This window comes from Tupaia chinensis, unplaced genomic scaffold (genome assembly GCF_000334495.1).
Source record: "Tupaia chinensis unplaced genomic scaffold, TupChi_1.0 Scaffold000008_1, whole genome shotgun sequence".
Lineage (NCBI taxonomy): Eukaryota > Metazoa > Chordata > Mammalia > Scandentia > Tupaiidae > Tupaia > Tupaia belangeri.
Genome location: NW_006159437.1, coordinates 395,323 through 419,878, shown reverse-complemented (window position 1 = coordinate 419,878; position 24,556 = coordinate 395,323). Strand labels below are relative to the sequence as shown.

General features: G+C 37.7%; 1 protein-coding gene across 2 annotated transcripts in view; it reads right to left on the bottom strand.

The window, feature by feature from the left end:
• GRM1 (glutamate metabotropic receptor 1) overlaps positions 1 to 24,556 on the bottom strand; it is a 561,669-nt gene that overhangs the window by 349,308 nt on the left and 187,805 nt on the right. For both annotated transcript variants that reach the window (XM_006139863.2, XM_006139861.2), the window contains exon 4: positions 7,000 to 7,249. In XM_006139863.2, coding sequence (XP_006139925.1) covers positions 7,000 to 7,249 — 250 coding nt within the window. The remainder of the gene's footprint in view (positions 1 to 6,999; positions 7,250 to 24,556) is intronic.

Sequence of the window (24,556 nt, the reverse complement as noted above, 5' to 3'; positions counted from 1 at the left end):
TTTTTTTTTGGAGAGGTTTTTGCTATAGGGCACATGCACTTGCCAGAAAGACAGAGAGAGACAGAGAGATAGGAAGCAAGAAATCACCCCCCTAGGGGAGATGGTCACGCCTCAATTCCTTCTCCTCCATTCTCCTCTCAGGATCTTGGGCATGCACACACACGTGTCCATCGTGAGTTTAAGCCACTGGGTCCAGGACTCGAACCGTGGTCAACTACATGGGAGTTCAGCGACATATTCATTAGGCTAACTGCTGGTCTCAAGAAATTGGAATTCTTATACATTGTTGGTGGAACTGCAAAGTTGTATAGGCACTTTGGAAAATAATTAGGCAGTTTCTTATAAAGTAACTTATAAAAAGTTAACATATCTTTATGACTCATAATCTGGCCTATACATAGTTCCTCAAGAGAATTGAAAATACATGTCAATACAAAGACTTGTACATAAATGTTCACAGTAACTTTATCTATAATATTTATAAACTAGAAATAATGCAGATGTCCACCAATAGGTGAATGAATAAGCAAATTGAGGCATATCCATGCCATGGAATACCACTCAGCAATAAAAAGAAAACTAGTAATACACACAACAGCATGGGTGAATCTCAAAAGTTTTTTGTCAATAAAACAATTTAGACACAAAACACTACATTCCATATGATTTGTTTCCCTTTTCTTGTGGGGGTGCTAGAGGGCATATGTACTTGCCAGGGACAGAGACAGAGAGACAGAGAAAGAGAGAGAGGAGAAAGCAAGCCCTACTGAGAAAGGTCAAGTTGCAATTACTTCTCCATATCTCCCTCCTTTCAGGAATTTGGGCAGATACACACCTGGTGTGTAGGTTGCAAAGTCTGAGACTCAAACTATGCTGTTGACCATGTGGGATATGGCTGCTTGAAACACCAGACCCTATGATTTCTTTCTCTATAAAATTCTAGGAAAGGCAAAAATGTAATGACAGAAAGTAAATTGATGGTTGCCTGTTTCCAGGGGTCAGGAAGAGAAGACTGGAAAGGGCAGTAGGGAAAATTTTGCAGTGACAGAAATGTCTACATTAAAATTGTGATGGTGTGCTTTACATCAGTATAGCAACACCATATTCAGTCATCAAACTCAACAAGCCATACACTTAAAATTGGTGAATTTCAATAATGCTGATTTGAGAAGTACATCTAAATTTCTTGGTCCCTCCTCAGGCATATTGAATTAGAATCTAAAGAAGGTGGAACTCAAGAAGCTAAAGTTATAATTTTTTTCTCTAATTGTGCAAAGGCATGTGTGCCTACTAGAAAGAGAGAGAGAACCCCCCAATGTGGCATGCTTATGGCACAGTCCTTCTTCCTCCACTTTTATATACTATTATAATTTTAGACATGCATACACATGTGCCTGGTGTGTTTTTCAAGTCACTGGGCCAAGATTTTGAACCGTAGTCAGCCATGTGAGATCTGGATTCTTATATATAGTGCTTACTAGCTGCACTACAGGGCCAACCCAAGAAGCTACAGTTTTTAAAAAAACCTCCCAGATTTATATGTATCAATAAGCTGCTATGGGGGAACCAACTACAGGAATAACTTGGTCAACAAATCCCAGTTCAAATAAGTAGCAAGAGATAGTAGTTCATTGGTCAACCCTGGGCAACTATGGACTCAGAGATGACTTAGGTTAAATCTTCTCCATTTAAAAAATGCTTCTTGTTCTGAATCTTGATTAGTCTGAAAACTGTAACATGGCTATGTTTTCAAGGAGCAAACCAATAGGCCAGTTTGGGAAGCAGGCAAAGACAGAAACACAGGAAATAGGCAGAGCTGCAAAGAGATAATGGTGACGATGATGATGACGATGACGACTATCATTATTTACTATTCTCAGATTATCTGCACTTTAAAACAAAAATCTCAAAGGCAAGTAATTTTCAAGAAGTAAAAAAACAGTGCTCAAATAGTAGAATGGAGGCAGTAGTCCCAGACTTTCATTACATCTTCCCTTTCAAGTCCATGGTGTAAGCAGTTCATTCATAGTGAATGCCACATGAGAACAAGACACTGATATAGGCATCATTGGGTAATGTTTCTAAAATTCAACTCATTTAAAGGTTTTAGAAAGAAGAAGATTCAAAGTCCTCACCAAGAAATCTTATTGATAGCTTGGGGTGAGATCGGGAATATGTATTTTTAACTGCTTCCTCTAGTTATAATGTGCAGCCAGGTGGGGAAGAGATCATCATTCAAACTAAGGAAATGCATTAAGATAAATTTTCTATTGTCTCAGATCAACCTTCAGAGACAAAATGGACTAAAATATAATGACCCTCTTTTTCATCTGTTCAAATTGCACAATGTTTTATAGATATAGAAGGCACTTGAAATATCTCAGTGTTTCTAACACCCTAAGGCAAGAAAAGATCACAAAAATGGAGTCTTTCTTTTTTCAGATCTTCATTATCTGAAACATGAGAATAGCTATTAGTATAAAGGAATGATTAATAATTACTAATTTTAATGCAAATCAGCCACCCTAATTATTGTGGAAATCCTCAGCATTTCTGTGTCTGGAATCTATGCTCACAACATCTGTCAATATCTTATAAATAATGTTTATTCTCCAGAGTTCTTGAAATTAAATGTTCTCTCCCCCTCAAAACACATTTCTTAGAATCTTTTTCTAGCAGTGTAATCTGCAAAGGTTTCATTAATCTGTCTGTGGAATAGGAGTGTTTTAAGGAAGGGAAAGCCTGTCAGCAGGTGTGTAATCATATTCTGCCCTTGGGAGCCGAGAGAAGGTCAGGTAATGTATCTACAAGTCTTGACCACTATAGGTCAGAAAATGCTCATCAGCCTTGCTGGCCTGTTGATTATAATCCATTTTGGGGGATGACATGCTTCATTGAAAATTCCCATTTACTTTAAAACACATAACCTTTGCAATTTTGCCTGAAGGCTATAAACTTTAGTTTTTTTTCTCACTTTTTCCCCCTAATGGAAAGGTAAAATCTAAAATAACTCATTTTTGTTTAAAAAAAAAAAAAAGCTGTATGGAAACTTAATACCATATCATATCATATATCATATTTCAAGGGTATAGAGGTCAGTTTTCCAAATCTATGCTTAGGTTCTGGTAGAAGGTCCTAATACTTGCATAGTAAAAACCTAATATGTCATTTATTTTCAAATGAAACTTGTTTTTTTGCAAATAAAACAAATGCTCCATTTCAACCATTTTTAAAATTTGTGTTTAATGTATTTTTTTGTGTGTGCTTTTAACTGAAAAAGCATGGATTGAGCATTTTCTGGATCAAGTTTTAGATAAATAATGACAGTAGTGTTTCCCTGTAGTTTGTGTTTCATGTGGTTTTTATTTTTTTTGTGCTTTTAACTGAAAAAGCATGGATTGAGCATTTTCTGGATCAAGTTTTAGATAAATAATGACAGTAGTGTTTCCCTGTAGTGACAGAGAATGGAAAGTTTGTCTATTAAAAAGACCGCAAAGTTAGGAAAGATGATTGACAACCAGGACTCAGCAATAAGAAATAGGCATTTGAAATACCATATATTTATAATTTGATTGGTTAATATAAAGTAAGGAGCGAATAAAATCCGAAGTTATTGATTCTATTATATTTATGGGATGTTTATTTTGAACAGTGGAGAAATTAGAAGACATAGTCATGATTCAATAAAGGTGCCAGCAACTATATAAATAAATATCATATAGCTAATATTCCTAGCCAGAGCCTCCTAACAAGATGTGATATAAACTTCCTGTTAAGGTTTCCCAAGCTGAGGGAATCAGAGTGGACACTGAGGATAAAATCAGTGCTAGGCATCATAAAGTCAGGATGCTCTTGTTCACCCCAGAAAAGAATGGATTTAGAAAAGCTAAGGTACCCCCAAGGAAACTGTTTCTTTTTTTTGAGAGGTTTTTGCTATAGGGCGCGTGCGCTCACCAGACAGACAGAGAGAGACATAGAGACAGAAAGCGAGAAATCACCACCCCAGGGGGGATGGCCACACTGCAATCCCTTCTCCTCCATTCTCCTCTCAGGATCTTGGACACGCATGCACACACGCCCAGCGTGAGTTTTAAGTCACCGGGTCCGGGACACGAACTGCGGTCGACTACATGGGAGTCCGGCAACATAGCCATTACGCTAACTGCTGGTCCCAGGAACTATTTCTAAGACTCAATTACGATCTACCAGGCAAGCTGGCATTTTGTGCTTGGATAAATACAACAAACAGAGAAATGGGCAAATGTAAATTTCAGTTTACAAACAAATTCTAGAAGTAGAGTAGAAGAACATCAACTCAAACCAAAACAGGTAAAATTTACTGATTGTAAACTATCAAAGGAAATCAGAGTCCATGAAATGAGGCCATCTGCTCTCTCTACTACAGTTATAAGCCACAAAACAACACTTCGGTTAACAACAAACTGCATCTACAATAGCAGTTCTATAAGATTAAATGGGTTATACTATATAGGCTGGGTGTGTAGTTGGCTACACCACCTAAGTTTGTATAAGTTCATGCTACATTATTTGCACAACGACAAAATCACCTAATGGATGGAGGGATAAAGAACTATACTAAACCTGGTCCCTACTGTTGAAGAAGTTGTAAGTCAATACCTAAAAATCTATATGATGATATGATGTAATATAGGTCAAGCATCCCTAATCTGAAAATTGAAAATGCTCCAAAATCCAAAACTTTTTGAGTACTGACATGATACCACAGTCAGAAAACTCCACACTTGATCGCATGAGATAGTTTGCACTCAGCATGCTGCAATACAGAAAATATTGTATAAAAATGTATAAGGTGTATATGAGACATAAATGAATTTCCTATTTAGACTTGGGTCCTATTCCCAAGAATCCTTATTATGTATATGCAAATACTCCAAAATACTAAAAAGAATCTGAAATCCAAAGCACTTCTTATCCCAAACATTTCAAATAAAGGACAGTGAAGCTGTATAGCTTTGGCATCTCAAGGACTGTATACATTAGTGGTAGTGACCACTGGTACAGAGAGCAGTATCTTCAGAAGCTCAAGTGTTCATGGTGATGGTTGTTCTCTAGGATATGTCAGTGGAACCCAGCAGAAGCAGGGCAAAGAAGAGCAGTAAAAGAAGCTGACTTCACAAGTAGCTGACAATTGATTCATGGGCAATCACATATCAGAAATGACTATATGAGCTTAGTGGAATTATAAAGAGGTTAGTTTAAAACCAGAGAAGTTTAAGCAACCATTTCCATCCATACCTACCTTTGAAATAATGATAATGGAATGCATTCTCTACACTCCGATGACTCATTACAGCACTATATAATTGTATTCTATCATTAGGCAGTGTATACACCCCAAAGCTCACATATTATCATATATGTACAAGATCTCCAGAACCTATGAAGATAGTCTCTTTGAAGAACTTAAAGAGAATAAATTCTGCAAGCCAGACTATTGTTGTTTTGAAAATAATATACGTGAGACATTCTTCAAAAACAAGCATACTTTGTAAAAAAAAAAAAAAGTCATTTTTTAAAAGCAATGGAAAGGACTGAATATCTGTACACCATCTGTCATGGTGCATATATTAAGAACATTATTCTGTGTAACACCTTAAAAATGCTGCTTACATCCTTTTCACTCCTAAAAGAAATCACATTCCTTCTTTAAATACTGTTTAGAAGACATGCTTTCTTATGAACATTTTACGGGACTTCAAGCAACCATATCATGTTGAAGACATCAAAACAAATCTTTTTCCTACTGGACTATTTTACCCATGTTCTTAATCTTAAATTACACTTTGACCTTGGCTCCAGTCCTCATGCCTGTAGGGTAGCTATTTGTTTCCTTCTTTATTTATTTATTTGTATTTATATCCTATCTTCTCAAAAATCCTTAGAATGTCTTATGGCTCTAACTGTAGATAATGTCAAGAATAGTCTTACTACTGTTGCAGTCATTACTACAAGACAAGGACAGAAGGGAAGTGTCCTGGAATGGTGACCATACCACTACTCCCCTGCCTCTAAGAGAAGATCAGTGGTTGTACTTCTTCAATGGGTGTGATACAATAGTAATCTAGGCAGTATGGGAGATGGCAGGAGGCAAAGAGATGTGGAAGATGAGTGTGACAGGGTTACTGGCAGAGGTTTTCACTCAGGTCAATTCAGTAAATCCTTTACAAAAACTGAATATTTCTTTTATACAATATTAGAAGATGAAAAATTAAGCAAGGTATGTATCAGGTCAAAACCCCTACTGAAAACAGAACGATACTGAAATTCTATTCCCATGCAAGCACACACAATCTAGAAAGAAGGCTGAGATTTTGGACCCTATTTGCTGCTATTTCAGGTATCACATGGTGGAAGCATCTCTATTTAACCTCCCCCATCAGTGTGACAGGCCATTCCATTATCAAGTTCCAAAGTTCAGCAACATGCCTTCACTTATAATGATGGAGGTCTTCAAAAAGCTTATGGAAATGTATATTATGAAAAAAACTAGTGACGGGTTTCAAATTTTTTTCACCAAAATAAATTTGTCCTTTATTTCTATATTTTCAAAAACTTTTGAAGTCTCCTGATTTTTTATATACTCGTCACATTTCAAATCTTAATACGTAAGTTCCATTTTCATTCCTGCCCTTCATCCATCAACATTCCATGAAAACGTCAATGCCTAAGAAGGGTAAAGTGTTTGCTTGGAGGGTGGAGGAAGCAAATGAAAAGAATAATTTTTCTGGACAAGATACATTCTTGCAAACAATTTCCCATCTTTTTGCCATCACAGTTTTATGGAATGCCCTTCTCTTGAATATCAGGAAGATGCCAATAGCCCCACTATCAGAGAAATGCAGAAATTGTACAACTCAGCACTGCTCAGCTCACCAGCTTTGTGTCCACTGTGTAAAAGGATGCAGAAGTTTACAAAAGCATGAGACAAAGAAAAAGAGAGAGAGATAGACTACTTACCTCCCAATGAGTGAGAACTCCCCCACGACACCAAGACGCCGCATGGCGCTGAGAAGTCCTCGGACTGTCATCCCTTCACAGAAGCAGACCACCACTCTGGCCTTGGGAAGCCGCTCTCGGAGCTTGCGCAAGAGTCGGTCAAAGCTCTTCTCCCCAGCGTTGCTGTAGATTTTGTCTGAGTGGGCAATGCAGAGGCCTTCTTGGGCAGCCAGCTCTTTGAAAGCATCCATTCCACTCTCTCCATAATTCCCTGTCCAGAAACAATCAGCAGATATTCAAAACAACTGTGGTAGCAAGAGCAATGGAAAATTGGAGTAAGGACATGTTAGTCACAAGGAATGGAGAGGACAGACTTTCCAAGTCGTTTGTAAACATTCGGAGACTAAAGGATGCTCTGAACGAATTAGAGAATAATCAAATGTCATCAATCGACTCTGAAAATAATGAGAAACTTTCTGAGCTATGGCATTCCCAATGAAATAAGGTTTGTGAAATACAGGATTGCTGCCTTATTTTACAACCATGATTGATAGTGGTTGTCCTAGATTTTAATCATGTAGAACAGAAAGGTAGAGAGGCCAGCCAGCACCATGAGAAGGCCCACTCATCTGAGGATCTCTTCATTTGGCTGCCAGGTTAGGAGGCAGCCACTCCTAGTGATATAAAGCCCTACAACATTTCCACCAAGACTGAGAAAGCAAAGCAAGTGGAATACCTGGCCCACCAGAGAGGAGCAGGCCAGAAACAGTTGCAGGGTTTAGACAACCCATCACTCTGATGCAGTGATGGGTTACAGGAGATTAGTGCCTTTTATTAATATTTTGATCATTTCATAACATTTTTATAACAAAATACACTTTTAACACCTAATAATCCATAGAAATCAATGAAATAAAACAAATATCACACTTGACCAATTCCTCATTTCTCTATTTCACTGATAAGTAGTGCACATTTTAGGAGCCTCTATGTCCCTAATTCTTTCTGCAACTTTGGGGATTTTCATCCCCAAGTGTATAATGCATCTACTACCAAGTCCTCAAAGCTTCTCAACCTCCTCCCTTCCTTGATATTTCTTGTGACCCACCCACTTCCATGGTCATACTTTTGACATTGTTAGTACAGATATTTCTAACATCCAGTCTCTGTTTACCTCCTACCACCAGCTGCAGCATTTCTTCAACCTCATGGAAACTTCTAATCCTGTTTTTCCTTCCATCCTCCCTCTCATTTCCCTCTTAACCCAGTTTGACTCTTATAGCCCATCTTCATAATCAGTCTCTTGTAAATTCTTTAACTCTCTTTGATTTTCTTATAGCTAAAGCCAGCCTATTTCATGTGTACACATGAGCACCTAAACATAGTCTAGTGATTAAAGAAGCTGGATCCCACATGGCTAACTGCACAGTTTGAATCCTAGAACTGGCAGCTTGAGATACATACCAGATGGATGTGTATATGTGCCCAAAATCCCTAAAGGAGGGAAAAACAAAGGCTAAATAAAGGATTGCAGTATGACCATTCTCCGTGTGTGTGGGGGAGGGTCTCCTCTCTCTCTCCCCAGCAAGTGTACACACACCCTCTGGTAAAACTAAAGAAAAAGTGATTTATGAGCTCACATACCAAAAGGGATACTCAATAGTACAAGGAAATTATGCTATATCACCCCATAAATAAATTTTCTTAGTATCAAACATGATTATTTTATCTCTAGTCTTTTCTCTCCAAATCTCCAAATTACTTATCCCTTCTCACTCTCTGTCTCTCCTGGGGATCCTTATATCAAATTCAGTAAGAGCACAGAAGCAGACAAAAACAAAGTCAGCCACACACTACATTTATGAACCTTCTTGGCACTTATATTCTCTGTCATCCTTTCTGTAGCAGTTTTAAGTAAACTTTGTTGTATGTGTTTACTTCAGGAAAAAGCCAACCCCTGCTCAAGGACACTAAATCCTATCACTTCTTGTCCATCCAAGGAATTTATCCTACTATTGTTCCCCCACCCACCCTTTCTCAAATAATCAATTTCTACCTTCTAATGGTATCAATCCAAATGGAAAAATTCTTAGACTACTTGTCTCACTTGAGCTATTATTTCATTCTATTCTTGCTTGCAACAATAATAGTTGCGAAGGTCAATGTATGTGCTTCTTCATCTCCCATTTTCTCCTTTTTAATAATCCCTTTCTCTTTTTGTTATTGAGGTATAATTACTATGCAAAAAAAAATTGCATACATTTAATTATACGTGTTGGTGGATTAGGACACATCCATACCCATTACCTCAGAATCTTCTCTTATTGAAATCTTTTCTTACTAAATCTCCCCATTGCCATATCCCATGATCTTTTTCTCTGTCTCCATCTTCATCAATAACTCAGCTCATTCAATAGTTGGCCAAACCCTCTTTGAAACTGCATAATCTTGATTTCTGCAACACAGTTTTCTCCTGATTTCTTCACTACTCACTTAACACTCCTCAATGTTTTTTACTAAGGTCATCGGAAAAGTCATGATGTACTTTTCTATGTTTTTCTCTGCAAAAATGCATCATGACTTCCCTGATTACCCAATAGATTTTCTTTTTGCTCTGTCTTTAAATACTGCCATTCCATAACTCAGTCCTGGAGATTTTCCTTTTGCTCAGTCTCTAAATACTGCCATTCCATAACTCAGTCCTGGAAAATTTTCTCTTCTTTCTCTATGCTCTCACTCTAAGTCACACACCTTTATATATAATTTAATACTACAGCTGAAACCCAAATATAGATCTTCAGATTAAACTTCTCCTTGCATGAAAGACTAGCATATTCAATTGCCTACTCAACATATTCATTTATAGACACTTCAAACCACATTTCTGGAATAGAATGTTTTTTCCCTTCTCCACCTTGTAAATCTGCTCTTTCCAGAAATCGTCTATTAGGAAACAGTACCTTTACCCAGAAAATTGCTCAATTTAGGAACTATTTTGATGTCTATCTTTTTTTTTTTTTACATTCCAAACCCATTTTTGTAGACTCTACCTCTAGAATATTTCTACTCTATTCTCTCCTCTATTATAGCTCTTGCCACTCTAAATCAGATTTCCCAGACACAGAACCTAGGGTTAAGATTATTATTCAAGTATAATATGTTATTGAGGAGAGGATGAGTAATAGAAGCAGGGAAGGACAAGAGGGGAGAGGTAAGCAGAAATGCGATCTTGGCTGAGATGAGCTTCAGATTGGTCCTATAAGGAAGTCCTAGAGTGCATTATATCATAGAATTAGGTGCATCCTTGTGCAAGGGGGCCCCTTTGTCACTCAGTCAATAGTTAATGTCTACAAGAGGAAAGGGGTGTTGGGAACCAGCAGTTAGCGTAATGGCTATGTCGCTGGACTCCCACGTAGTCGACCATGGTTCATGTCCCGGACCCGGTGGCTTAAAACTCATGCCGGGCGCGTGTGCGTGCGTGCCCAAGATCCTGAGAGGAGAATGGAGGAGAAGGGATTGCGGTGTGACCATCCCCCCTGGGGGGTGATTTCTCGCTTTCTGTCTCTATGTCTCTCTCTGTCTGTCTGGCAAGCGCACGCGTCCTACAGTGAAAATCTCTCCAAAAAAAAAAAAGAGGAAAGGGGTGTTCTAGTTGCCCAAGAAGGGAGCAGTTGGAATTGATAGATCCCTACTCTCATAGCAGCTGAGAGACTGGTGTACTAAGTGGGTAAAGAGAATCTGGGTGGGCTGTCAACAATCAACAACACCCTCTAGACTAAGTAGCTCTTACCTAGACAATCATCCTAGCTTCCTTGTGGGTTTTCTTGCTTCCATAATTGTTCCCAACATTCATTACACACCTAGCAACCAAAATGGACTATTAAGGGGGTAAATTAGATGATGTCACTCTTTTCCAGAGAGTTCCAGTTGCTTCCTGAAATGCTTAAAACAAAACTGAAAGTTCTTTACCTAGACCAGTCTATGTACGGGCTGAGCCTTTTAACTTCTCCAACACCATCTCTGCCTACTTCTCCCTGACTTTTTCCAGGTTCTTGGCCATCTTTTTCTTTCTGGAAAACTACGAACTCACCCATGTCCCCATGTTAGCTGTTCCCATCTTCTGAAATGATGCTCTTTTACCATATGTTACTGTCAATCATATCTTGAGAAAAATATCACTTCCTCTGAAAGTCTTTCCTCATCAGTTAGCTTGAAATCCCCTCTCAATACATCCTAATCATATGCATTGCTTTCTCTTTTTTTTTGTAGATCCAATTATATTTTTCATTAATTATTCAAAATATGATCACTTGTAATTATTAACAGCAAAAATATATAATTATTGGGGCCAGCAAGTGGCAGAGAACTCAAGGCAAAGATAATTGGGCAAAGGTAAGTTTAAAAAAATAAAAATTGGGCAAAAATAACTTTAAAAAATAAAAGCACTTTAAATGAAAGTATTAGCAAGCATATATTTTTTTCTTTTTCTTTTTTTTTTTTTAAAAGCATATATTTTTTTTCTTTTTCTTTCTTTTTTTTTTTGGAGAGGTTTTTGCTATAGGGCATGTGAGCTCACCAAAAAGACAGAGAGACAGAGAGAAAGAAAGTGAGACTCCCACATGATCCACTGCAGTTCAAGTCCCAGACCTGGTAGCTTGAAACACACTGGACACAAATGTGTGTGTGCCCAAAATCTTGAAAGGAGAATGGAAGAGAAGGGATTGTGGTGTGACCCTTCCATCTGGGGGGTGATTCCTCACCTTCTCTCTCTGCAACTCTCCAGTAGAGTGAATATGCCCTATAGCAAAAACCAATCAACCAACCAAACAACAACAAAAAACCTTTCTTAAAAATAAAATAAAATAATTACTCAAAAATGCTTTACTCCTTTGTGATAGTAATAAAAAATGGGAAGCTATTACATAATAACAGCCAGCTATTCTCAAATAGAAAAAAATGTATTCTAAAACTTTGGGAGAATTATTGAAGTTGATATGTTTATACCTGATTTTTTGTTGTTGATTTTTCTCTTCACTCTATAACATAAGTTCCATGAGAACACCTTTCTGTAACTTGTTCAAAGATGTATCTTGGTACTTAGGATGTTCTACTTACCTACTTAGAAAAATCCATTTCTGAAAACCCAACAGAAAATTGGGCAAAGATAACTTTAAAAAAATAAAAGCACTTTAAATAAAAGTATTAACAAGCATATATATTAAATAAAAGTATTAACAAGCATTTTTTTTTGTCTTTTCTTTTCTTTTTTGGGGGGAGAGGTTTTTTAAATAAAAGTATTAACAAGCATTTTTTTTGTCTTTTCTTTTCTTTTTGGGGAGGGAGGTTTTTACTATAGGGCATGTGAGCTCACCAAAAAGACAGAGACAGAGAGAAAGAAAGTGAGAAATCATCCCCCAGGGGGAATGGCCACACTGAAATCCCTTTTCCTCCATTCTCCTCTCAGGATCTTGGGCACACATGCACACGCACCCAGCATAAGTTTAAGCCACTGGGTCCAGGACTCAGGACTGCAGTCGACTACATGAGAGTGCGTTAACATAGCCATTACACCAACTTCTGGTCCAAACAAGCATATTTTTAAAATGCTGAGTATTATTAATTATCAAGAAAGTACAATTTAGATAGACTTTTTTTTTTTTTTACCTACCGGAATGTCAGAATTTCAGAAATTAATAAGATTTAGTGTTGGCAGGGCATAAATACATTTGCTGTGGTGAAAAGCACTTCAAAGACTTTTGAAGGACAATTTGGTAGTAGTTTTCAATTTTTTAAAGATAAATCAGGTAGAAAAGGCAGTAATTTATTCAAAATAATAAAGAATAAGATGATCTAAAAAGGAGTTAGGACTTAAATTCAACATCTATAAAGTTTTCATAGGCATTGTGATGAACCCTAATACGGTTTTCCTGTATTTTTGAAAAGAAACCTTTCATAAGATTAAATTGTCAAATTAATGGATTTGCCTCTTCATTCAACCACCTTCAGTGACCTAATCCAGTCCATGAAGCCCAAACGGAAGCATTAACACATCACAAAATCCTCAGCTTCAAGGACTGCGGAAACATGTCACAGCTCAGACGAGGAACTGACTGATTATAAGGGGAAGACTGCAGCTGGAAAGAGAATGACTCATTCATGTGCACGAGAGGTCTGAGGAAGGAAGTCAGATACCGCTTTCTCATAGTAAGTGCAGGTTCAGGGATCTATATGGTAAGCAGACTCTCTCAACAAAAGCCGCCATTACCTTCTCAGAAGACAATGTTACAAAAGGAGTAACCTTACTGCTCAGGGGCTCACCTTTAGACCTCAATCACGAGCATGATCTTCCTCCTTTATCACAACACGCACACACTAAACCAGCAAAAATGCCCATGAATTAGGATAAGAAAACTGTGTTTTAAATTTAGTAAAGGCCTTAGCTGTACTCAGTCCAAATTCTTCATCTTACAAATAAGGAAACTGAGGCACAGACAAAAGAAATGGCTTGCCAGTGGTCATGAAACTTGATGTTAGGACTGAACAGTTCTCTTAATAGCAAAAAGCAATTAAAATCATGTCTGGGTAGGTTCATTGGTTTCATGACATGCTTATCCTAATTTCTGTGTTCATATACATCTCATTTGGACAGCAATTCTTAATCATATAAATTGATAGAGAGCTGAGGATCATGCATTGGACCATGTTTAAACTGCTCATGTTTCTCAAGATACCTAAAAGACTCCAAACTCTCATATAAATTTCCATGAGAGTAGCTCTAATACAGGAATAAAAATAATTTGTATATACGTTTATAAATCTTAATACTTTAAAAATTACATTCATAAACACTATCTTATAAGACTCCCCAAAGAACCCTGTTGCACAGATCATATCGATAATAGTACTATATGCAAAGAGCATACAAAATGGGAAGAAAACCATCTATCGCTGTGCTTAAAATTGTGTTGCAGATGGTGTAGTGGTTATGTCACTGGAATCCCATGTAGTTGACAGTGGTTCGAGTCCCAGATCCAGTGGCTTGAAACTCACACAGAGCATGTATGCATATGTGCTGAAAATCCTGAGAGGGAATAAAATCCTGAGAGGAGACTGGAGGAGAAGGGATTGAAGCATGGCCATCCCATCTAGGGGGTGAGTTCTTGCTCTCTGTCTCTCTGTCTCTCCAGTGAGCACATGCACCCTATAGCAAAAACCTCTCTAAAAACAAAACAAAACAATATGTTGCTTTTGTTTATTGGCAATGGAACCAATGAAATGCAAGGACAAGCATCTAAGAGAGGTGCTATGGGTTAAGAATCAGGAAAACTGCCTAAACAAAGTGCCACTTGTTCTGTGTCTTAAAATATAAACAGATTTTCTATAAATAGAAATAAAACTAGGGAACATGTGCTTTCTGGCTATCTACCAGGTCACAAGTGAACAATGTCAGACTGAAGATAATATACTCTGCCACAAATCCACCCCTGCCTACCACCACCCCCCTTCCATTCTGCCACCCAAGCTTCCATTTGTTTTTTTGTTTGTTTGGTTGGTTGGTTGGTTGGTTTTTTGTTTCTGTTTTGTTTTGTTTTGTAATGAAGAATTGATTTAGATATTTCTCTGCATCTAGTATCTGCAGCCCTGATGGGAGTTGTAAATATTTGGGAAACGGACTTAATAAAGCACATAAACAACAGCAGGGCCATTTCATTGTAAACACTCAATACTGGTAAAGAGTTGCATACTTTCACTCAATTAGTGAATATTTTATTGAGCTCTTAGTTTGAAAAAATACCTGTGCTCTGCACTTTAAGAGTTGCCAAGAAATACTGGACATTAGCTCTGTCTTCAGTTTGATGAATACATACTATGTGTCTGGCACTGGGCTAAACACCTAAGTGTTTCATTATTCACGGAAACAACTCCATACAGAAGTTATAATCCCTTTTACAGATGAGTTCCAGATCTATTCTTTTTTTTTTTTTTTTTTTTTTTAGAAGTTTTGGCAATAGGGCGCATGCGCTCGCCAGACAGAGAGAGACAGAGAGATAGAAAGCGAGAAGTCACCCCCCCCAGAGGGGATGGCCACACCGCAATCCCTTCTCCTCCATTCTCCTCCTGGGATCTTGGGCATGCACGCACACGTGCCCAGCGTGAGTTTAAGCCACCGGGCCCGGGACTCGAACTGCGGTCGACTATATGGGAGTCCAGCGACATAGCCATTACGCTAATTGCTGGTCCCCCAGATCTATTCTTTAAAATAGAAGTTTAAAAAGTTAAGTAACTTGCCCAAGATGACACAATGGTAGATCTAAGGTTTAACATCTAACTCAGAAGTTTTTGCCCTCCTACACAGATTTACAGCTATGAAGCCATGACACAAACATGGAACAGAGTAGCAATACTAATTGTGTATGCTACATGGGAAATAAAAAATACCACAAGAGTAGATTTTAGGATTTGAGAGCAGAGATCATCAGAGAACATGCCTCAAGAAAATTAGAAATGAAAGTGGGCCTTGAAGAATGTAAGTAAGAGGTCAGCATTCAGGGTGAATGGGAGTAAGTAAGAATTCAAGAAAGGTATTTTTAGAGGCAATGAGTAGAGAAGTCCCACTAGGGCAGAAGGTTCATGGTTTATAGAATGACACTCAATATAACAATCTCAAGTGAGGCATCTGGCATTCCACTGTAAGACTGCAACATGGAAATATGCTATATGTTGCTGCATTGTAACAGATTTTACAACAGACTTTATCACTGTTAAAACACTGCCTAAAACCTAGAAAGCAATATAAAAAGGGAAGAATGGTGTCTGGCAAATATAAAGATTAATATGTTGGAAAATCTTAATTTCTGTCTTAGTTATGATGACAAAAAGATTTACAGAGAGTAAATAATAAAGGTATGCAGTAAAACTATAAACAGAACTGATGGAGATACCCATGAGGGAAAACATGGAGTTTACAATGAATCCATATTATATGAATAATAAGAAAAGTAAAGATAATAGAAGTGGACTTTATTGTCTAAACAGGGGCAAAGTTTAAAAAGGCATTGGAGACAGAGGTAAAAATTGCAACTATCTCAGGAGATGGAAAACAATGCCTAACACCCAGTTTCCTAAGCTACACATGACTTCAAAACAGTCAGCTATGAGCATTATGCATCTAGATCAATAGATATCCATTCATACAAGACAGTTATAGTAATTTGGCAGCCAAGATTCATTGCGAAAGCAAACTATCTATACAATTGTGTTGGATTTCACATTCACCTGTATGAATTATCATCCTGGCAAAAAGTGGGCACTGAAACTTGGTCTTATATAGATTTTTTTCTTCTATTCCTAAAATATTGAGAAAATAGTTTAAAAAACAATGAGACCCCCCCTTAGTTGCTAAAAAACCAACATTTTTGCCATCATGTGGAACCCAGTTCAAATTCTGTTATTATATCTTCCTATGCTTTCTTGATCAGATAACTGTAGTGAACATTGCTCATCTCTACGTATTTATAAATCAGTTACATAAGAAAAACCATTCACACGGGGAGAATATGTATATATTTCTTCACTTTCTTTAATGAAAGGATTTCCCTTTAAAATACCCATTAGGGTGTGTTCTAGATGCTCTTAATCTCTGCTTTATTTCATGAATTCCCAGAATCCTCTAATGATAAAGCCCCTCATAGTCTGGGTCTCTTGGGTCAAAGACAAGTCTCTGTTAACTGACTCTTCTGCCTCGTGGTACAAGTTGGACAAATAAGATGATATCCTCTTTCCAAAAAATTCTAATGAAGAAAATTGATTTTATAGCACCCTCTGAAAACCTATTGTAATATTCAATAACAATCATTATTTAAAGTTCCTTTTAAATTAAATGATTTACAATATATCTAAATTTACTTCCTCCACATTCTTAGTGATAAAAAATATCTTATTTATGATATATCTAAATTTATTTCCTCCACATTCTTAGTGATAAAAAATATCAGATAGTTTTAATCTTTTTTTTTGTTTTTTTTTTCAATTTTAGAAGTGGGGAACTCATTCTGGAAGTCACAATTTGGCTTTCTCTGTTTTCAACAGTAAGCAATTCCTATTACTTTAACTTAACTATGATAACCTTTTAATTAATTTTTTTCTCTCAATTGAATACCTAGAAAATATAGAGTCCTCAGAAAAGTCATGATGTATTTTTCTGTTTTTCTATGCAAAAATGTGTCATGACTTTTCTGATGACCCAATATTATGGCTCCTCTGCCTCCATCCAAACACCTGCTGAGTCCTCCAACACACTCAGCATTCCTGAGCTGATCAGTCAGGGGTGAGTGAGTCATCACCTGCCTCAGGGATCCCAGGTGGTAGGTAGCAGGTACAGAAATTTATATGCAAGGTCAAAGAAAGAACTGCCTCATACAGGCAACCACAGAGAATAAAAGGGAATCACTTATTTTTTTCTTATTTTTTTTACTTTTGCCAGCTATTTCCCAGACCCACGTCTAACTATTCCGGTTCAAGCAGGAACAGAGATAGCACCCAAGAAGAAGGGTATGCTACCTCAAAGTGGTTGTCTTCTCTACACGGTAGTATTGAGACCAAACAATCATTGTTCTTTTGTCTCCCATGTTTTTAGCTATACTTTCTAGCTGAGTCATCAGGAGGATGAGCCTTGGAGGCAAATCAGCCTTGGTTTGAATCCTGGAAAACCTTAGAGAATTTTTTTCTAGAAGCTTCAATTCCCTCTTGTATAAAGTGGAGGTCATGATAAACATCTCAAGACTCCTCATGATTTTTAAGTAATATATGGTAATAAATGTCACTGCCCTGAAATAAGTGTCAGGCAGTAGTACAGTAGTAACAAAACCGAACACAGATAAGAAGGGCCTGGGTTCACATCACAGTCCTTCACTGTGTACGCCCGGCATGCACATGGGTCCATGATCTAGACTAGTTGAAACTGGGGGTGTGGATCACAGCTTGAAAACATATTGGGGGGTGCTGGTCTTTATCCCTCTCCTCTCCTCTTCTCTTCTCTTCTCTTCTCTTCTCTTCTCTTCTCTTCTCTTCTCTTCTCTTTCCTCTCTTCTCTTCTCTTTCCTCTCTCTCTCTTTCCTCTCTCTTTCTCTCTCTCTGTCTCTCTCTTCTCTACATGCTCTGTTGTCTTAAAGAAATTCCAGGAACAGGGACCAGCAGGCAGGCACAGGGGGTGTGGTAGCTAAAGTACTGAGCTCCCACGTGGCAGACATCAGTTCAAGTCCCAGACCCAGCTGCTTAAAATTCATGCCATGTGCATGTGTGTATGTGCCCAAGATTCCTAGAGGAGAATGGAGGAGAAGGTATTGCAGTGTGTCCATGCTTCCTGGGGGATTGATGTCTCACTTTCACTCTATATATCGCTCTGTCTCTGTCTCTCTCTCCAGTGAGTGTCCTATGGCAAAAAAAAAATCTTTAAAATAAAAATTCAGGAACATGAAAAAAATGCAGGGAATATTCTCCTCAACTCTCTATAGTTGTATAATCTAAAATTGGACATAGAGCTTTAGAATTGGCCCAAGAGCTTCAGCTTCCTTTATGTCTAAGCTCCTATTTATAAAACTCAACCTCGGGGACCAGTAGTTAGCATAATGGCTATGTCACTGGACTCCCATGTAGTCGACCGCAGTTCGCATCCTGGACCCAGTGGCTTAAAACTCACACCAGGCGCGTGTGCGTGCATGCCCAAGATCCCGAGAGGAAAACGGAGGAGAGGGGATTGCAGCATGGCCACACCCCCTGGGGGGTGATTTCTCGCTTTCTGTCTCTGTGTCTCTCTCTGTCTGTCTGGCAAGCACTAGTGCTCTATAGCAAAAAAAAAATAAAAAATAAAAAAATAATAAAACACCTCAACCTCATGACCCTTTCCTTAATGGCAATGTTTCACTCTCCATTCACCTTGTGCCCAGGTTGTTTCTCGATATATTTTCTATTGCAGTTGCATGAAGTCAAGTCTCTGTCTTTTTTATTTCAGGGCTTTTGGTGTATACTTTAAAAAAAAAAAAAAAAAAAAAAAAAGAGGTTTCTGCTATAGGATGCATGTGTTCACCAAATACCCAGAAAGGGAGAAAGGGAGAAATCACACCCCCCCTCTTCCAGGGAGGATGGCTATGCTGCAATTCCTTCTCCTCCATGCTCCTCTTGGGATTTTAGACACTCGCACACATGCTCCCGGCATGAGTTTCAAATCACCTGGTCCAGGATCAAACTGTGGTCAACCATGTGGGAGTCCACTGTCTTAACCACTGTGCCACCTGCTGCCCCCTTTTTAAAAGTGCATTTAAAGTCTTCACTTTCCTATATTGAGTCTCCGTCACTGAGTCTTTTTTAAGTTACAGTCATTCAGGATTCTTTGGATCCATTTTAGAGCTTTATGCAATGAACTGGCTTTGCTGATTGTCTAAACAGAGTTCTTTCTGAAATGGAGAAGTTTAAAAAAGGCAAACTGTAAGTGTGAAACTACAAAAGGAGATCACCATTCTTGCAAAATATAGCATTTTTTCAGTGAAGTTTCCACACTCAGGAAACAGAGTCACAGGTGTAGCCCCTATCTTAACTGTTCAGTGTATTTACCTAAGTAGCATTGATATAGAATCAAGACCCAAAAGGTTATTTAACAACAGGTTCAGAAAAAGTACCCAAAACACACACACACCCACAAAAAATACTATATATTCTTTCTAATGGTAATACGTGCAGTGCTGGCAAGAGTTTATACTAATGGTAGTATAAACTGTCTCCATATTTATGGTAAAAATGTTGTGATATCAATGCCTTTAATTACATTAAGTTGTGCTCATATCTTTGACAGAGAAAATAATTTTGCATATATTAAGATTTAGTCACAAAGATCATCATCATAGCTCATAATCAGAAATAAGAACAAATAAACAGAAACAATATATAGAGAGCAGGAGGTTGGTTACGTCATTTCTACATATTTATAAAAAAATACAAGCAACCATTTTCCAGGATGATGTAAAATTGTATTAAGTATCATGGAACATATTTATGCCAGATTGTTAAGCACAAAATGGCAATAATAGTATGCAAAAGATAATGTGTATTTTTAAAGTATTTATACATTTACTATTATACATTATTTAGAAATTTGAAAAAAACGTGTAAAATATTAATAGTGGTTTTCTTAGATAATAGCATTATAAGTAATACATTTTTATATTTGGTTTTTTTTTTTTTTTTTGGAGAGGTTTTCCACTACAGGGCACGTGTGCTCACCAGACAGAGAGACAGACAGAGAGAAACATAGAGACAGAAAGCGAGAAATCACCCTCCAGGGGGAATGGTCACACTGCAATCCCTTCTCCTCCATTTTCCTCTCGGGATCTTGGGCATGCACACACACGCGGCCGGCGTGAGTTTTAAGCCACCGGATCCGGGACGCGAACCACAGTTGACTACGTGGGAGTCCAGCGACATAGCCATTACACTAACTGCTGGTTCCCTATATTTGTTTTCTAATTTAGCTACAATAATCCTATAGTTCTTTGTGAATAAAAATAAATTTAAAATACAACTTTAGGCATAGGAATAGAAACTGAATACCATCCCAAGCATAACTATTATGACATATTTGAAAAAATTTTCCCAGAAAGGAAATGAACCTCCCATGATGCCCATGTAGCAATTTTTCTTCCTAAAGGAAACAAGAAGTGCTAATGTTATAGCAATTGCCCTTAAACAAAGTTGACCGTAGGCCATGTGCCACTTCCTATGATATCTGCATATTTTGATTGAAATAGCATATGTAACATTTACAGACGTCCTGTTCAAAATACTAAAATCTGATGTGAGTTCACCATAATGATGTGACTCCTCCCATAATATTAAAGAAGCAGTTTGTCTTCCTTCCTTCCTTCCTTCCTTCCTTCCTTCCTTCCTTCCTTCCTTCTTCCCTCTCTTTCTTTTCTTTCTTCCTTCTTCCCTGTCTTTCTTTCCTTTTTTTTAAATTTAAGGATATTGAGAATAGGACATTTTATCATCTACTGAGCCTCTGCTCCAAAAAATGCTATAAAAATCTCAGGATAGCTTTTCTGTTTGCTGTAAATTTTCTACAAGGGCTAGGCTATAGGCCTGGATCTCTCTTCTCTATCACATGATCAAACTTTAGTTGAAGCCAAGATTTGTGATCCATTGAAGACTACCCAAGGGTTAAATGGCTACAAGCAGTATGAATGTATCTAAATATCATTTGAACATAATTTTTCATTTAAAAAGCGCTAGATGGTGGTGCAGAGTTAACAGAACTAAATTCACATGAAAAGTGTCCTGGATTCATGTCCTGTTATCTCTCTGAGTACACCTGGCACACACATATTGTGGTGGGCTGTGGCGTGAAGACCTTGCTGGACTGTCTCTCTTTCTCTCTCTCCTACTCACTTGTGGGAGAAATAAATAACTAAACCTGAAAAAATATGAAGGAACTAGGCAGTAGTACAGTGGAAAAGCAACTGGATCCACATAGAAAAAGTACTGGGTTCATATTCTGGGTCTTTCCTAAGCATGCCAGGCATTCACGTGTGCCTGTGATTCAGGCTCACAGACACACACCTATTCTTCTGCTTTGTGCTCACAGAGAAAGAGACTGTGAGCTCTCTGTTGACCCCTTTTTTTTAATTGTTTTTTTTTTCAGAGAGAGCATATTTATTTATTTATTTTAATCTTTTTTATTACATTTAATCACATATAACTTTACAGTGTATAACAGTTCGTTTTCCAGCACGATTACCATGCATATCTGTCAAGACAGACATTATCCACATCATCATCATCAAATAGCTTTTCACTTTTTCAGATTATTATTAATATTATTTATTCTCATTATTATTTTTTAAATTCAATCACTATATATCATTTATCTCATAAAGAGAATCTACTCAACATTAAATACTTCTCAGATTAGTTCAGTTGAGAGTACTGTACATGTTATCATCAACAGGTAATAAAACATTTCTGTGTCCCACAAATGTCATGCCTCTCTATTTGTTCTTATGCTAGCCTTCTTTATTCTCTTCTCTACTCCCCTCCCATTCTACACTGTCCTCAGCATCCATAACTATTTTCATTGCTTTTATGCTCTCCAAAATTTCAATCTCTATCATAAAGTATGGAGAGTCAACAGATATTAACTAGATATATAAAATATTTTTCTTTCATAGTGTGGCCTGCCTCACTTAGCAATAAATCATCCATATTTGACCACTTTCTATCAAATGCCAGGGTCTTGTTGGTTTTTATGACTGAATAGTATTTCATAGAGTATATGTGCCACACTTTTTCAATTCATTCATCTGTTTGTGGACATTTGGGTTGATTCCATGTCTTAGCAATAGTGAATAATGCTACAATAAATATTGATGTGCAAGTGCTTTTCCAACTAAGCATTCTCTTGACCTTTGGGTAGATACCCAGAAGTGGGAGGTTGACTGTGGTATAGCCACCTATTAGGAGTACCTGTCTCCCTCTTCCTCTCTCTCTCTCAAGGAAGAAATAAACTTTTAAAAAATATGTATGTAAAACAATGGTGAATAAAACCTGTGTAACCAGATTCTGTGTTTTGAGGTCCTAAACATTCCATCTAATTGAAGTTAAAGGAAATAAAAGCATCACTTGGTCCCGGGAGGGCAAGTGACATTAATATTGCCTCATCTTAAAATAGTGGTACAGTGTGAAAATAAATAGCATTTATAGAGGCTTTATGTCTTACTTGTCTTCTTTAATCTTTACTACAGCTTTATTACCTCATTTTGGCATAATTGCTCCATTTACAAAGGGTACAGAGATCCAGAGAAGTAAAGTAACCCCCAAAATGGTTCTATCTGGGATTTGAACTCAGACGTGTCTGATCCTGAAGCCTGTGGCTCTTTGTTACTTACCTCCAGCATGTTGTATGTTTCAGACTGGCAGTTTCTGCTACCCTAACCATTCTCTCTTTCCACATTACTAAAATATTCATGCTGGAGAAATTCATTGTACAAGCTCTGGTGATATAAAGTGATTGAATGTTTTTTTGTTTTGTTTTTTAAAGTACCCAGTTTTGTTTAGGGTGACTATATGTAGTCAAAAACATCTACCTTCCCAGATGCCCTTACAAGCTAGACAAACAAGGTGAACCCATTCTAGACAATGAGATTTTAGCAGAGGTTGACAAGTCAGATCTCTTTTTAAAAAGTCAGATGGTAGATATACTTCATAGACCTTTTCGTCTCCTCTTTCTTCATGGTGGTACATAGACCCGAGGCTGGAGGTACTGCAACCATGTTGTACCAGTGAGGGCTCAAAATGAGAATGACACCTTCACACAGAAGCTTAAGGAAGAAGACAAAACAGCCCAGATACCTGGTAGCTTTACTAAAATGTACAGCATCCCTGCACTTCTCACCTCTGGATGTCTTTTACATGAGAAAGAAAACTCACAACCTGTTAAGCCACCATCAAGCTGGTTATTTGCAAATAAATACATTCTTGCTACTTGTTATAAACTGAATGTTTTGGTGTCTTCCCAAAATGAATATGCTGAAGCCCGATCTCCCGGTGCAACCAGATTTAAAGATAGGATCTATCAGAGGGTAGTAAGGTTAAATGAGGTCATAAGAGTGAGGCCCCAATCCAGGAAGATTGGCTTTCTTATAAAAAAGAGACAACAGAGCTCACAATCCCTTTCTCTGTGAGCACAAACCAAAAGGAAGTCATGTGAGGACACAAGAGGTGGCCATCTGCAAGCGCAGAAGAGAAATTGTACCAGACACCGTGTCAGCCTGAACTTGGTCTTAGACTTCCCAGACTCAAAAACAGGGAGAAGAGTATTAGGTAGTTGAAAAAGTCATAACGCATTTTTGCAAAGAAAGGCATAGAAAAACACATCATGATGTTTCTGGTGGTCTAATACTTTCTGTTGTTTAAGCCGCCTGCTATTGTGGTAGCCCAAACAGCCTAATATAGTTCTTCATATGACATTTCACAATGGAACTTCCAGGATAAGAACCAGGAGTTTTGGCTGCCTTTAACTAGCTTGATCTTGATCTGTTTATTATTCTCTCTCTCTTTTTTTTTTTTTTGGTCATTTTCAAAATATGGGGTTCATACTAGAAGATCTTTAAAGCTGCTTGTAGCAAGAGCATTTGGCGATTCTAGAACAATATGAATCAGCACTCTCTCATAATCTAGAGCTGCATGTCAAAACATTTTTTGTATTCTCAGTACTCAAAGTGGGCATCTGCTTGGCAGATTTTTTTCAACAGCTTTTTCCTTTCCCAGTCTGATTTCTTTTACAAGTGTATTACTGTAGTGGAGGGGGGAAGCATTTGTTGTGCAACCATTTAAAATTTATCTTGCCTGCAGATTCATTTTTGCCAATAGTCACTTTTAGTTATGCAGTCATTGAAAAGCAGGGATTAAGACACTGCCCTGTGGAAACAGCCAACATAGGAAATAACAAGGCCACTTCTAGAACATGATCATTAGATGAACCTGAACTAATAGAAAGACAAACAGCCCAGAATCGTTGGCTGACATTCAGCAG